We start from the raw sequence: 12,405 nt of genomic DNA, 5'->3' as shown, positions 1-12,405 counted from the left end.
CTAGGGCCATGCAGGCTGGTGTCACCTCCCTGGGGACACTGACCAACCTCCCTGTACCACCTCTGCGAGGTCAAGGATGAGATCCAGAGGTGGTGAGGGCTTTAATTTGGCACCATCTCTTTGTGCTCTCTCCAGCAGCACCAGCAGGGCAGGGGGCTCAGAGAGATTTTGAGCTGGCAAACAAATAAATGAAGAACCAGTGGGTGAATCCCTGGCAAGCAATGGGGTGTGCCAGCCTGCTGCTGGGCTTTCCATTTGGAAATGAATTGATCAGACTGGGATCAGCCCCTGCTCTTCTGGATCTAAACCTGGAACAGCAGAACTTGATGCTGAGCATTTGTAAGGAAATTGTTGAAGTGTGTCCTGAGGACAGCCTGTGGTTTTGGGTGTGTGTTTAATCCGTGTGCTGCAGTTTTGGGGGCTGTAGGAACATTCCTCCTGTTTGCCCCTTTGCAGGGCAGCTCCAGAGGAAAGCTGGCACAGGGAGAGTGAGTGCCACAGGCTTTTTAAACCTGTGCTTGTGCCCCTGCTCAGGACAACATTTAAAGTAAAACCTTGGTGTTTCCAGAGCCTGGGCTGGAGCTGGAGTGACAGCTCCTGCATCCCACACCCCAAGCACAATGTCACTGAGCTCAGGATCTTGTTTTCTTGGGAGAAAACATGGATTTTGACAGGCACAATTGCTCTCATCCCATCCCTGCTTCGATGCTGGCTCTGTGGTGGCCACCTCCCCCTTCCCTGAAGGCTGTCCCCCTGTGCCCTGCCAGAGTGGCTTTGCTTCCTGCCAGGCAGAGCTTGGGTTCAAATTGGCATTTTAACATTTCAGCTCCCTCTCTTCTTCCTGGGGGGCTGGTGGGGAAGTCAAACTCCCCCTCTGAGGGCAGCAGAGGCCACGTGCGTGGGCAGAGCAGCTCAGGGTGGCCCCAGCAGAGCCAGGGATCAAATCAAGTCACATTCCAGGGCATTAGACAGACGGTGGGAATTAAGAGCTTTACCTGGAAACTGGCTTTGTATCTGCAAGCCCTGCTTTTGTCTTCCAGCCCAACTTTCTATTTTTGTCCCTTTCGCCTTCGGTGTTGTCGTGTGTGACACATTTGGGGAGCCCTGGGTGCATATGGGCTGTTTCCAGGAGGAAACAGGCAGGGTGGGAAGGCAGGAAAAGTGTGGTTTATCAAGACCAAGCTGCTTTGGGACTCGTTAAAGGCTTAGAAAAGGCTCCAGCTGCTTTCTGTAGGCTTGGGATCGGGCAGGGACTGCAAAGGCCCACCTGGGCTGTTAGCAGTGGGTCTTGGTTTTGGTTTCTCTCAGTCTGTAGGGCTGGTGATGGGGTCTCCCTTAGGGGACACACCTGCCCAGCTTCAGGGAGTTGGTCTGCTTCAGTTCTGCCTTTTTTGTCCCCTTGTTGCTCTTCTGAATCCCTGGGTGAGCTGAGCATCTCTCACTTGGTGCTGCTGGGCCCTGATCCCGGCTGTGGATGCAGGAGGAAGAAGAGCTCAGAGGTTCACCTTAATTCCCAGAGCCTTGATTTTCTGTGCTGTAAAACAATCTTTGCCTATTTGGGCCTTGGAGGAAACATTTGAAACGATGACGCTTTTGTAATGGTAGTAACAGCATTAGGCTCTCACATGTAACTTGATTTTATTTATTTATTTATTTGCCCTTTCTTAGAGGAAATTGCTGCTATTTTCTGGGCACCAGGCCCAATTTCTGCTTCATTCTGTCTGAGCCCACACCACACCCTGCATGCTGCACCCAAAGATGGAGCCTGAGTGGAGGAGCACACCCAAATCCAGAGGTACCTCCTTGTGCTTGCCGTGATGTTTCCACCCAGCATCAGCCCACCTGAGAGATTTTCAGCCTCCTCGTGCAGAGCAGGTGGAATTTCCCTCTGAATTCATGTCCTGGGAGCCCTTGGATGTGGGAAGGGGGTTAAACTCCCTGAGACTGGATCTGCTGATAGACCTGCAACAGGCAGGAGCCACCTCGGAGGGAAAACACAGCAGGGACACAAAGGAGCAGCGAGCTGCCTCCTGCTCTCCCAGGTCATTAGATCATCCTCAGGAGTGCTTCATGTCTGGGTACAGAGCAGTGACAAGTTTGGATGCTTCAGGAGAGAAACATTCACTTCCCTGTGAGGAGTAAATTAGGTTCGTTTGCCTGGTGTCAGCGTGTTATGACTCAAAGACGTGCATTAACATTTACCAAAATCTGAATGAAAGCTGAACTCTGCTGTAGACTGAAAGGTTGGGTGTCATTTTGTTGGGATTTGGGGGAAATCCTCTGAAGAGCAGAGCTTTGTTTTTAATAATCACCTGCCTGCCAGGCTGCAGGAGACTGCAGCTCTGTGTGCATGGCTAAGGGATGTGTCAGGTTACCTGGTGGGCCTGCCTGTGGGCAGCTGGACATGGGTGGGTGACCAGAGCATGCCAAGTGTCCCAGGATCACACCAGACCCCCCCAGAGCTGAGCCAGCAGAGAGGCTGCTCCTCTGAAATACTTCAGACACATTTTCCTGGGCAGGGCGAGTTACTTGGGCAGGGTTGTGCATCATTTTCTCGCAGTGTTTCTCTTCTGGCACTCCTTGCTGAAAAGTCCACTCCCAGCACCTTGTGAAGCCACAGATTTATTGATTTGAACACAGGGGGGATGAGTAAAACCAGCAGTTTGAGACCAACTCCCTGAGCAAAGCACTGCTCGGCATTTTCCAGGGAGCCTGTGGCAGGAGCCTGTCCTGCCCTGGCTGCTGCTGGGGCCCTGGCCATGCCCAGGGAGGGCAGGAGGGGTGCTGGGCATGGCCACAGTGGTGCTGAGCCCTGGCCCAGCCCATCCCTGGCCCCTCTGTGATGCTGCACCAGCTCCCTGGCACAGCCACACGCCGGCTGGCAGGGGCTGTGCCACCCGGGCCACGAGCAGGGCACAAGTGTTTCTTCAATCCCGGGTGTGTTCCCAGCTCCAGGAGCTCATCCAGCCGGTGCTGAGCTCTAGAAGGGACATTGCTGTGGGCTGGGGCAGCAGGGATCCGAGCTGGGGCTGTCCCTGCCCCTGTGAGCTGCAGGGAGTGGGCAGCAGTGCCACCCGTGCCCCCGGCTCGGGATGTGGCACAGCATCTCCCTGGCACAGCCTGCTGGGCTGTCGGGGTCCCTGGGGGCTGTCGGGGTCCCTGGGGGCTGTCACTGTCCCTGGGGGCTGTCACTGCCCCTCTCCACATCACCCCGGGATGCGACACATTTCCCTGGCTCCTGACCCTGCCCGGTGACCTGAGCCCCTCCGGAGGGCTCTGGCAGGGACCAGCCCTGCTTTTACCAGGGAGGTGAATCAAAGCCCACCTCCCTTCACCCCATCACCCCAACCGCTGCCGGGGGCCGTGGCCGGGCTGGGGCAGGGCCGGCTGCCCGCGCTGCTGGCCGTGCGGCCGGGGCGGCAGGCCGGCCACAGCCCTCATTCCTCCGCTGCTGGGAACCGCTTTGTTGCTAGCTGGTGACATCACCCGAGAGCCCACCCCCTGCCTCTTATCCGTCTCTCTGTCTCGCTCATTTATTCCCAGGCAGCGCTGGCAGGATCAGGGGCTGTGCGAGCGCCAGGGCTGGCAGCAGCAGCATGCGTGCGGCGAGCGAGGCTCAGGGCGCCACAACCACCTAAGGGGCCCGGAGCCTCCCCATCCTCATCCTCATCCTCCTCCTCAGCTGCCCCCGCAGCCCCCGGCAGAAACTTCCCTCTCCCGCACTTCGGGCTTCTCCGGGGGGGCTTGGCAGCGACAGCCGCATGCATGACACTCCGAAAAGGAGAGAAAATGACCATAAGTATCCAGGAGCACATGGCCATTGACGTCTGCCCCGGCCCCATCAAGCCCATCAAGCAGATCTCGGATTATTTCCCCCGCTTCCCCCGCGGGCTGCCCGCCGCCGTCGGCCGCAGCAGCAGCGCGCTGCGCCCCGCGCTCAGCCAGCCCTCGGTCAGCCCCGCCGAGCCTCCCCGCGAGGATGAGGAGGATGTGGACCAGCTCTTCGGAGCGCACGGAACGACGCCCGCCGAGCAGCCGCCCAAGAGCCAAGCGCCCGACGAGGCGGTGGACCCCGAGGGCTACGAGTCCGACGATTGCAGTGAGTTGCTAAGTTTCCAGGGGAGTTCGCTCGGTGCTGAGGGCGTGGGGTGGGTGCCAGGGCTGGCTGCCCATCCCGGGGAGCCCTTCCAGCCGCCGCTGGGGTCGCGCTGCAGCAGGGAGATGCTGCCGGGTGCAGCCGGGGGGGCTCTCCCGGCGTGGAGGGGCCCTGGCCGTGCCCGTGCCGCAGCCAGGCTGGCTGCTCAGCCCGAAGTAGGGAAGTCTCCCAAGAGCCACCAGTTGCTGGCGTGGTTGGTGCACTTCTCTGCCTCGTCCCCGCCCGGCTCCGTGCCTCCAGCCCTCCGGCCGGGCTCAGAGCCTTTCAAGCGGGCTCGGTGGTGCAGGCTGCTCCAGCCACCCTGCCGATGAGCTGCCGATAGCTCCGGCATCTCCCGGCTCCACCGCGGGGAGATTTGTCGGGAATGACATCGCCCCGGCGGGCTCTGCCCTCTCCCTGGGCAAACTCCGGCGTGTCATCCCTCCCTTCCTCACGGAGCCCTGCAGGGGAGCGGGGGGCCTTTGGAGCAGAAGGCTTTGGCCGTGCTGGATGCAGGTGTTTGCAGCGAGGGTTAACCCCTCCCCACCCAAAACGTCCTTCCCAGCTGCAAGGCAGCGCTGCCGGGCTCTGCCGGCCAGGGCCGGGGATAACCCGGATTCCCTCGGAGTCACAGGAGCCCCAAGGGCTCCGTTCAGCCCGGCCTCGGGGCCAGATCCTGAGCGCAAAGTTTGGAGCCGGGAGATGCCGGGGGAAGGGAGCGGGTGCTGCCGAGCGCTGCTGCGTGCTCGTCCTGGGGGAAGGGGAGGCTGAGCCGCTCAGGGCCCAGCGTGGCTTTGCCTCGGCGGAATGTCACAGCCCTGCCTCGGCATCGCTGCTGCCATTTATTCCATTCGCACCCCGGAGTGTGAGCCCCAGGAGGGCTCCCCGAAGGGATGCGCTGCTGCGGGGTGGCACTGCTGTCCCCGTGTCCCCCTCTGGGCACAGCCCTGCGAGAGGTGCCAGCCCCGAAGTGGCACGCTCTCTGTCCCCATGCTGGTGTCGGGGTCACGCTCTCCGCGGAGAGGCGACAGCTCCGGCACTGCCAGGGAGAACATCTCTGCTAAGCCGCGTTTGTCCCAGCCGGGCACTTAACGGGGACTCTAGCCGGCTTTGGGTCATTAGCTGCTCTAATTATCCCATCGCCCTCGCTCATCGTGGCAGTAGAAACGGGAGAAACCGGGCTGCAGGGCCAGGGGAGAGTGTGGCCCAAAGCACTGGGGGCCCAGAGTGCAGCGTTTTCTCTGGGTGACTCGCATGGAAATTGCCCAGGGCTCTGCATTTTGCATTTTACCACTTGGCAGCACTGGATCCTGGGTGCTGGGTGCTAGATGCTGGGTGCTGGATGATGGATCTGGGTGCTGGGTGCTGGATTCTGGATGCTGGATGGTGGATGCTGGGTGCTGGATCTTGGATCCTGGATGCTGGATCTTGGATCCTGGGTGCTGGAAGCAGCCTGGCTCCGTGCCGGGGCCGGCGGGTGTTTCTCTCACCCAGGCTGGTGTTAGGAAGTGTTTCCTACAGCGTAACAGGTGTCAGGCAAAACTGCCGAGGCTGTTTTGCCAGAGGTGTGGTGGGATTCTGGCTGGCAGAGGCACGGCAGGGAGGTGGCAGTGCTGGTGTCACATCTCCGGGGACAGCACGGGGTGGCCCAGACACCCTGAGGACACTGGCTGGCATGAATGTGCACGACGGGATTGTCACTCCCCCGTGCTCAGCAGCCAAGTTGTAAATCCAGGCAAGAGCTGCCTGTACCCATTCCCCAGGCTGGGAGCAGGGAGGGGATCCTGCAGCCTGACTGGAGCCATCAGCCACGCTGGGGAGTGTCGTGGAGCTCCCCCACATCTCTGGAGGGTGATTCAGGGCTGCTGCATTAGTCACCTGCACTAAATTTCCCCTGGAGAGCCTGTCTGTGCCTGCACGTCAGGACAGAGCTGGGGTGTCAGTGCTGTCAGACCCTCGGGGGGCACACGGGGTGCAGGGGGCTCAGGGGGTCTCTGGGGATGGTGGTGTCAGAGCTGGGTGCAGCACCCACAAATTGAGGTTTTGCCAGGCAGATCTCGCCTCACTCCTCAGAGATGCTCCCAGCCAGCCCCAGAGAGGTTCAGGGAGAGGGATTTTGCCATGGCAGGATCCATGGGGAGGAAGAGGATTGAATGGCTCCCTCCTGTTTGTCCCACCTGCCTGTGGGTTTCCCTCCTCCGGTGCCAGGGCGATGCTGCTGGGTGGGAGGAGGAGGAGGAGAGCTGCCCCTGCCTGGAGAAATGCAGCAATTGTCTGGCTTTCCCCAAGCTCCTTCCTGCCTGGAGTTACTGCTCCAGCCTGGGCGTTCTGGGGTTTTCCCAGCAGGACCTGAGCTGCCATCCCAGCCCGAATTCCAGAACCCCAGCAGGGCTGTGGGGAGAGGGCAGGGCAGGTCCTGCCTGGCCCTGCTGCAGCTCACCTGGCTGCACCCTGTTCCTTAATCCTTTGCTGAGTTGTGCTCCAGACCCCACCAGCAAACCCTGTGGTGTCTGTGGAGCCCGGGGGAGCTGCAGTGCCTGCTGCCATCCAGGCAGGGTGGCCTGACCAGGTGTGGCACCTGCAGGGAGCAGGGATGTGGCAGGGGGGATGTGAGTGCGTGCATGGAATTGGTGCTCTGGAAAACTGAGAACCCCCAGGCTGAGGGAAGCAGGTGGAATCCCCACAGAGATGGGCAGAGACCTGGCTGAGGGGGGAGGACAGGTGGGGACAGCCATGGGAGGCTCAGGTTTGTGGTTCTGGACGCCTCTGCAGCAGCCTGTTGAATGCAGCGAGTGGCAGGGAGCAGGCAGGGAACCAAAACAGCAAAAAATGAGTGGAGACATCTGGGCTGGCTCTGGGATCGCTGGGAATTTCATGGAGCCAGCTCTTCCCATCAGAGCTGCCAGCAGTGAGGGTTTGCAGGGTGGTGGTGGGCACCCACTGCCATCCCAGGGCCCTTGGGAGACCCTGGCAAGGGACTCACCAGTGCCCTGGCAAAGCAGGACCCTTCCTGCAGCGGGTTTGTCCCCAGCAGAGCTGCTGAGGAGGTGGAAGGAATGAGGCAGGAGAAGTGGGAAATGTGTATTTGCTGCAGAAGGATGGTTTGGTGCTGTTGGACCAGCATCTGCTGTGAGCTGAGAGGACCAGGCAGGAGGCTGGGAGGGGGAGTTGGCTCCTGCTGCCTCCAGACACCTGGCTGTCACCTCATTTTTGGCTCCCCTGGCTGGTACCCTGTGACAGCAGCAGCTCCCTGGGGTCCCCAGCCACCAGGGATGCTTCCCACCCAGCACAGTGCCGGGGAAACTTGGTGTGCAAGGAAAAGAAGCAAATGCCAGCTAGATGGCAATGTGCCACCTGCGAGGAGCTGGCTCTCGCCTCCCATCTCCACCGATTTCACCCAAATGCTGCTGCCCCTCCACTGCCTGCACCTTCCCCTCCCCAGCACCAGCAGGAATGTGTACCTGAGGGATTTTTAAAGAAATCCCTGCAAGAGCAGAGGTAGAGACAGGCCCTGAGAGGGAGCACTGCCAGGGCTTCTCGCAGGGGATAGCCCTGGAGGGAGCAGCCATCCTCCTTTCAGGCAATCAAGTTTCCAGCCCTTGGAGAAATGCCCTGAGCTGTTTGGCTTTGGAGAGAGGCTCTGGTCACACTGGAATTCCTTCTCTCCTCCAAATGTGTTTGGCTCTGGGTTTTCAGGTGAGGAGAGAGCCTGGGAGCCACAGGCTGCAGCGGGAGCCGGTATCCCTGGAAATGCTGCCCCATCCTGCTCCTGCCAGCGCTCTGGGACTGCTCCTGTGTCCACAAACCCACCCAATTCCACCTCTTGCCCGGTTTTATTGATGGAAGAGCAGCCTCCTGAGCTCTGGAGCTGCAGCAGCATGAAAACCACTTCTCCAAAGTGCAGCTGAGAGGCCAGTCCTGGCGCACGGCGGCTCGTGACGCCTGCAGCGCCACACAAGTTATTTAGGAAGACTCTTATTTTGAGCAAAGAAGATAATTAGGCAGGCAAAGCCATCATGGAGATATTAATTACTGGCTGCTTGAAGATGTAAAGAAGGAGGAAGGTCTGAAGGGGTGCAGGGTTTGGAAGTCACCTGGCAGTGCTTCTGGCCAGACAGGGGGAGGCAGAGGAGACGGCGAGGAACGAGCAGGGTATTTACTTCTGGAACACAGCTCCTTAGCATATGCTGCCACTGCTATTTATAAGCTTTGAATCGTCTTTTCAATCCTGATAAGGCCAAAAGAAGTATTTTTCTCGCTCAGGAAACTAAACAAACCACCACAGCTTTCAGCAGAGCACAAGCAGAGCACAGCCCCAGCTGCCTGTGCTGGAGAAATGTGAGCAGGCACTGGGCAGTGTCACACCCAGGTGTCCCACGGGGTGACTCTGGATCAGCTCCTCCCTGCTTTCCTGTGGGATAGATGGATATTTGGGATGTGCTGCTGTGGGGGAGCTCTCACACCTTCCTGCTGAGCATCCCAGCAAAGGTGCAGGCTGCACATCCTGGTCCTGCGAGGAGCCTTCCTCTTCCCAGGGATTGCCCACGGGCCGGGACACCCCAGAGTGCTGGAGGAGCACATGGGGCACCGGGAGAGGAAAGCACAGGAGGGTGAGCAGGGTCTGTCTGGGCATCCCTCCTCCAGCACCCAGGGAAGCAGCATATGGGCTGTGGCCTCTGGCACCTCTGCTAATGAAGGAGCCAGCAGCTGCTGGATAACGAGGTTCCCTCCTCCCACTGCCTGCCCAGCCCTTCACCTTCCCCAGCTCCAGGAGAGACAGAGCTGACACCCTTTGTTCCACCATGCTGGAGCCCAAGGGGTTCCCTGATCTCTCCTCTTTGTATTTAACACTGAAGGCAATTTTGGGGGGTTGTTAATTGCAATATTGTACTTCATTAAAGGAGGAGAGCGGGAGAGATTTGAAGGCCATCTCTAAACTGAAATTGCTGAAAGTCTAATTGCTGCTGACATCAGGGACCATTTAGTGCTGTAAAACATAATTGCATCTCTGAACTGTTCTGAGCAGATAAGTGTTCCTCTGAACACTCCTCCTGGAGAAGACAGAAGAGCTGATGAGCATCCATCAACCAACCCCATGAAGAAGCAGCTCCCTGCTCCAGAGCTTACCAGGGGCTGGCGCCACGTCTCCAAAATGAAGAAATATTAATTGCTGCAAATTCTAAGTGAAAAACCCACGGCCAGGCAGGGAAGATTGCAAGAGAGAAAAGTTGTGTTTGTTCCTTGCTCCTGGATCTGCTGAGGAGGGAAGGTCTCCTGCCTGTGTGCTGGATCTCATCCCTGCTGGGGTTTTTTGTAGGATTGGGAATGCCCTGCCCTGCTGGCAACAGATCAGAGTCCTGTGGTGTGCCACTGGATGTGTTCAGGATGCCAGGGAGGCAGAAGCACACACACAGCCACCCACCAAAATGTTCTTCTAGCAGCTTGGCTTGGAACTGGCAGGAGATAATTTCTGTTCCTCCTGAGGAGTCATTTACCAACATTTTATATGGGGCTGTAAGTGCACAGAATTACCTGCTGCCTTTCAGGACCTTTAAAATTATCTCCATTGCAAGGGAAAATTAAAGCAATGGAAGAATAGGGACCTATCTTTTATAGTGCATTAAAAAATACCCAGTCTGAAGGTTACTGAACCTGTGCTTTCTGTAAGGGAGAGCTAATCCAGACAATCCCCAGCAGTCTTTTTACTGCTCCACTCTGATCTCCCTGGCACAAAATCCGTGAGCAGATTATCTTGGGAGCAGCAATGCTGATAAGCAGAGGGACTTAAGGCTTTTTGGACTTCTTTTTAATTAGTTCTATAGTGGGGTTTTTGTCTGCACACCTCAACTTCTGCTGTAGAGCTTTGCTGGGCTTTCTAATGGCAGTCACACCTGCCTTGGGAAAGTAAGGAGTGTGCTCCAGCATCACTTCCAGGCTTTGCTGAAGCTTTTTCTGGGAGTGTCAGTGGCTCTTCCACGTCCTGGGATGTGAAACTCTTTTCCTTGGAGCATCCCAGGCTACGGAGAGGGCGGCTCTGCCACCCAGCACAGCCCTGCAAGGACAGGGGCTGGGGAAGGCAGCAGAGCACAGATTCATCACCACATTTTTGCCTCTCATCCCACAGGTATAAATAGAAGCTCCTTCAGGCTGGCCTCACCCTGGGCTCAGCCAGGAAATGTCAGCAATAAACAATAAATTCCTGCCCACTGCCCGAGCCCTTGGACACATCTGCTGCTCCTGCTGCCCTCCCATCACCCCCTGGCCCACTGAATTAATCAAAACGCCCAAAGGTCAGTGGGGGAAGAGGCCACCTTCCCGTGCAAATCGGGTTTATTTTTCCTTTTAGAGCCTGTGGTAAAAGGCAGGCCCTGGCCAGCACCTTCCCATCAATCTCTCCCAGCTCATGGGGAGGAAAGAGGGTCAGAACCTGCTAATGAGTTCAGTTTTCCTAATGGTTATTTTATCATTGGAGCAGAATAATTGTAATAATAATGATACATCCTGCCTGCTGTCTGGAGAGCGCCAAGCTGCCTTTGTAAAGCCTGACAAAGGCATTTATTTATATTTTTTATTTGCAGCCTCTGTGATTAGAGGGCAGTGTTCAGAATAGCCCAGTCGAGTTAAATAATCCTGGTAACAGCGCTTTGAGTCTAATTGCTGCCCTTTTCTTTTTTAGGTACTTGCTCCCCTAATTAAGATCACAATCGAGCTGCATCTCGAGTGGGAGGGGGAAAGCAATTAAAGAAGGGGGATTAGGTTGCTCTGCAGAGGTTTTGGGCCAGCTGGGGATGCAGGATTCCCACAGCCAGGGCTGGGCTTGGCAGGAGTGGGAGCAGTGGGACAGTGCTGGGCTGGTGCTGGTGGCTTGTGCTCACCTCTGCAGGAGCACAGGGCTGGGATGGGGCTCCTGGGCCTTCTCAGGGAGCTGCTGTGGGGTGCAGGGGTGGCTCCTGCCCCTGGGGTAGCTGGAGGTCTCCTGCCACCTCCTCAGCCCTGGGCTGGAGCTGCATCCTTGGCTGTGCTGGATCCATCCCTGGCTGTGCATCCCCAGCATGTACCAGAGGCTGTGGCACTGTCACCGTGTCCTGAACGTGTCCCACGAGCTCTGGGCATCTGCTGGCTCCTGGCTCTGGTGGCAGTGCTCGCCTCCAGCTCCACAGCAGCACCTTGGCTGCCAAACCCCTTTTTTTGGCAAACTTTTCCTCCTCCCGTTTATCAAACAGCCACATTTTTAAGCAATTAGCACTCATTGTGCTGATGTTTCCACATCCCTCTGCCCAAGGACAGACCTTTCCTTGGGAATTCAGACTCACCATCCACAAAAAACCCTTTCTGCTTAGAGGAAAACCCCTCCAGGTCTGGAGCAGAGCCAGGGCTGGAGCCCTGCACCCCTGGCTGTGCCCTCCCACCCCTGGCAAATCCTGGAGGAATGGGAGCTGGATGTTTGCTGATGGACTGCCAGAGCTGGGAGCAGCACCTGAGTCCCCACCTGCAGAACAAGCTCCTGCTGCTGTCTGAAGGTGATTTTAGGTTTTTCTGCCTTGCTGGAGCAGGGCTCCCCGCTGCCCTCTCCCCTGGGGCAGGCTGGGGCTCTGTCACTGTTTCCTGGCTGAACTCTCTTTGCCTGCCAAGCTTTTTAATTTGTTTTATAAATTGCCAAATCCAGCAGGCTGAACCGCGGGCCCCCTTCTGTGATAAAAATAAAATAACAGCTTGAACTCGGAGGGCAGAGCAGTGGGGCTGGCAGGAAATGCTGATTAAAGGGCAGGTGGAAATGATGAGGCTCCGAAACCGGAGGTTTCATCTTCCGCTCTTGAGTGAAAAATGCAGATTTGGGAAGTTTTGCTGACTTGGTTTGTGGAGCCTCCAGCTTCTCACGCTGCCATCCTTGAGCTGCCCGTCGCTGAGAGCACCCAGAGCCCTGCTGGTCCTCCCTCCCTGCAGGGTGTGCAGGGGCTTTAGCTGGGAATTGCTCTGGAAATGCTCATTTGAGCCAGGCCCAGAGATGGTGCACAAGGTTTGGCCTCACCCCTCATCTTCCCCTGGCAGGTGAAACCCCTGTGATTTGTGCCTTACCCAGAGCAGGAGCTAATGTGCCATGAAATTGCTGCACAACGAGGGGGGTACATTATTCTGGCAGAACTCTTTCTGGGTATTTACTCTGCTTTGAACTCAAGATATTTGCTTGGGAGAAATGATTTTTTTCCTTTGCCAGCAGGCAAACCTGTAGCTCCTTTTCCTTTGGGCTGGGAGATCACTGTGAAATTGCA

The 12,405-nt window shown here is 57.4% G+C and overlaps 2 protein-coding genes across 10 annotated transcripts in view; both read left to right on the top strand.

Moving 5' to 3' along the window:
• RPH3AL (rabphilin 3A like (without C2 domains)) overlaps nucleotides 1-2,664 on the top strand; it is a 47,670-nt gene extending 45,006 nt beyond the window's left edge. For all 9 annotated transcript variants that reach the window (XR_010349505.1, XR_010349503.1, XR_010349502.1 and 6 more), the window contains one exon: nucleotides 1,669-2,664. The gene's annotated coding sequence lies outside the window, so the exon portion shown is untranslated. The remainder of the gene's footprint in view (nucleotides 1-1,668) is intronic.
• Nucleotides 2,665-3,526: 862 nt separating this feature from the next.
• Nucleotides 3,527-12,405, top strand: part of DOC2B (double C2 domain beta) — a 30,324-nt gene continuing 21,445 nt past the window's right edge. The window contains exon 1 of the mRNA XM_064395053.1: nucleotides 3,527-4,099. Coding sequence (XP_064251123.1) covers nucleotides 3,766-4,099 — 334 coding nt within the window. The 5' untranslated portion in view covers nucleotides 3,527-3,765. The remainder of the gene's footprint in view (nucleotides 4,100-12,405) is intronic.

The sequence above is a fragment of the Passer domesticus genome, chromosome 19 (assembly GCF_036417665.1).
Source record: "Passer domesticus isolate bPasDom1 chromosome 19, bPasDom1.hap1, whole genome shotgun sequence".
Taxonomy (NCBI): domain Eukaryota; kingdom Metazoa; phylum Chordata; class Aves; order Passeriformes; family Passeridae; genus Passer; species Passer domesticus.
The sequence above is the reverse complement of the archived record's forward strand: the minus strand, read 5'-3'. Positions and strand labels throughout refer to the sequence as shown.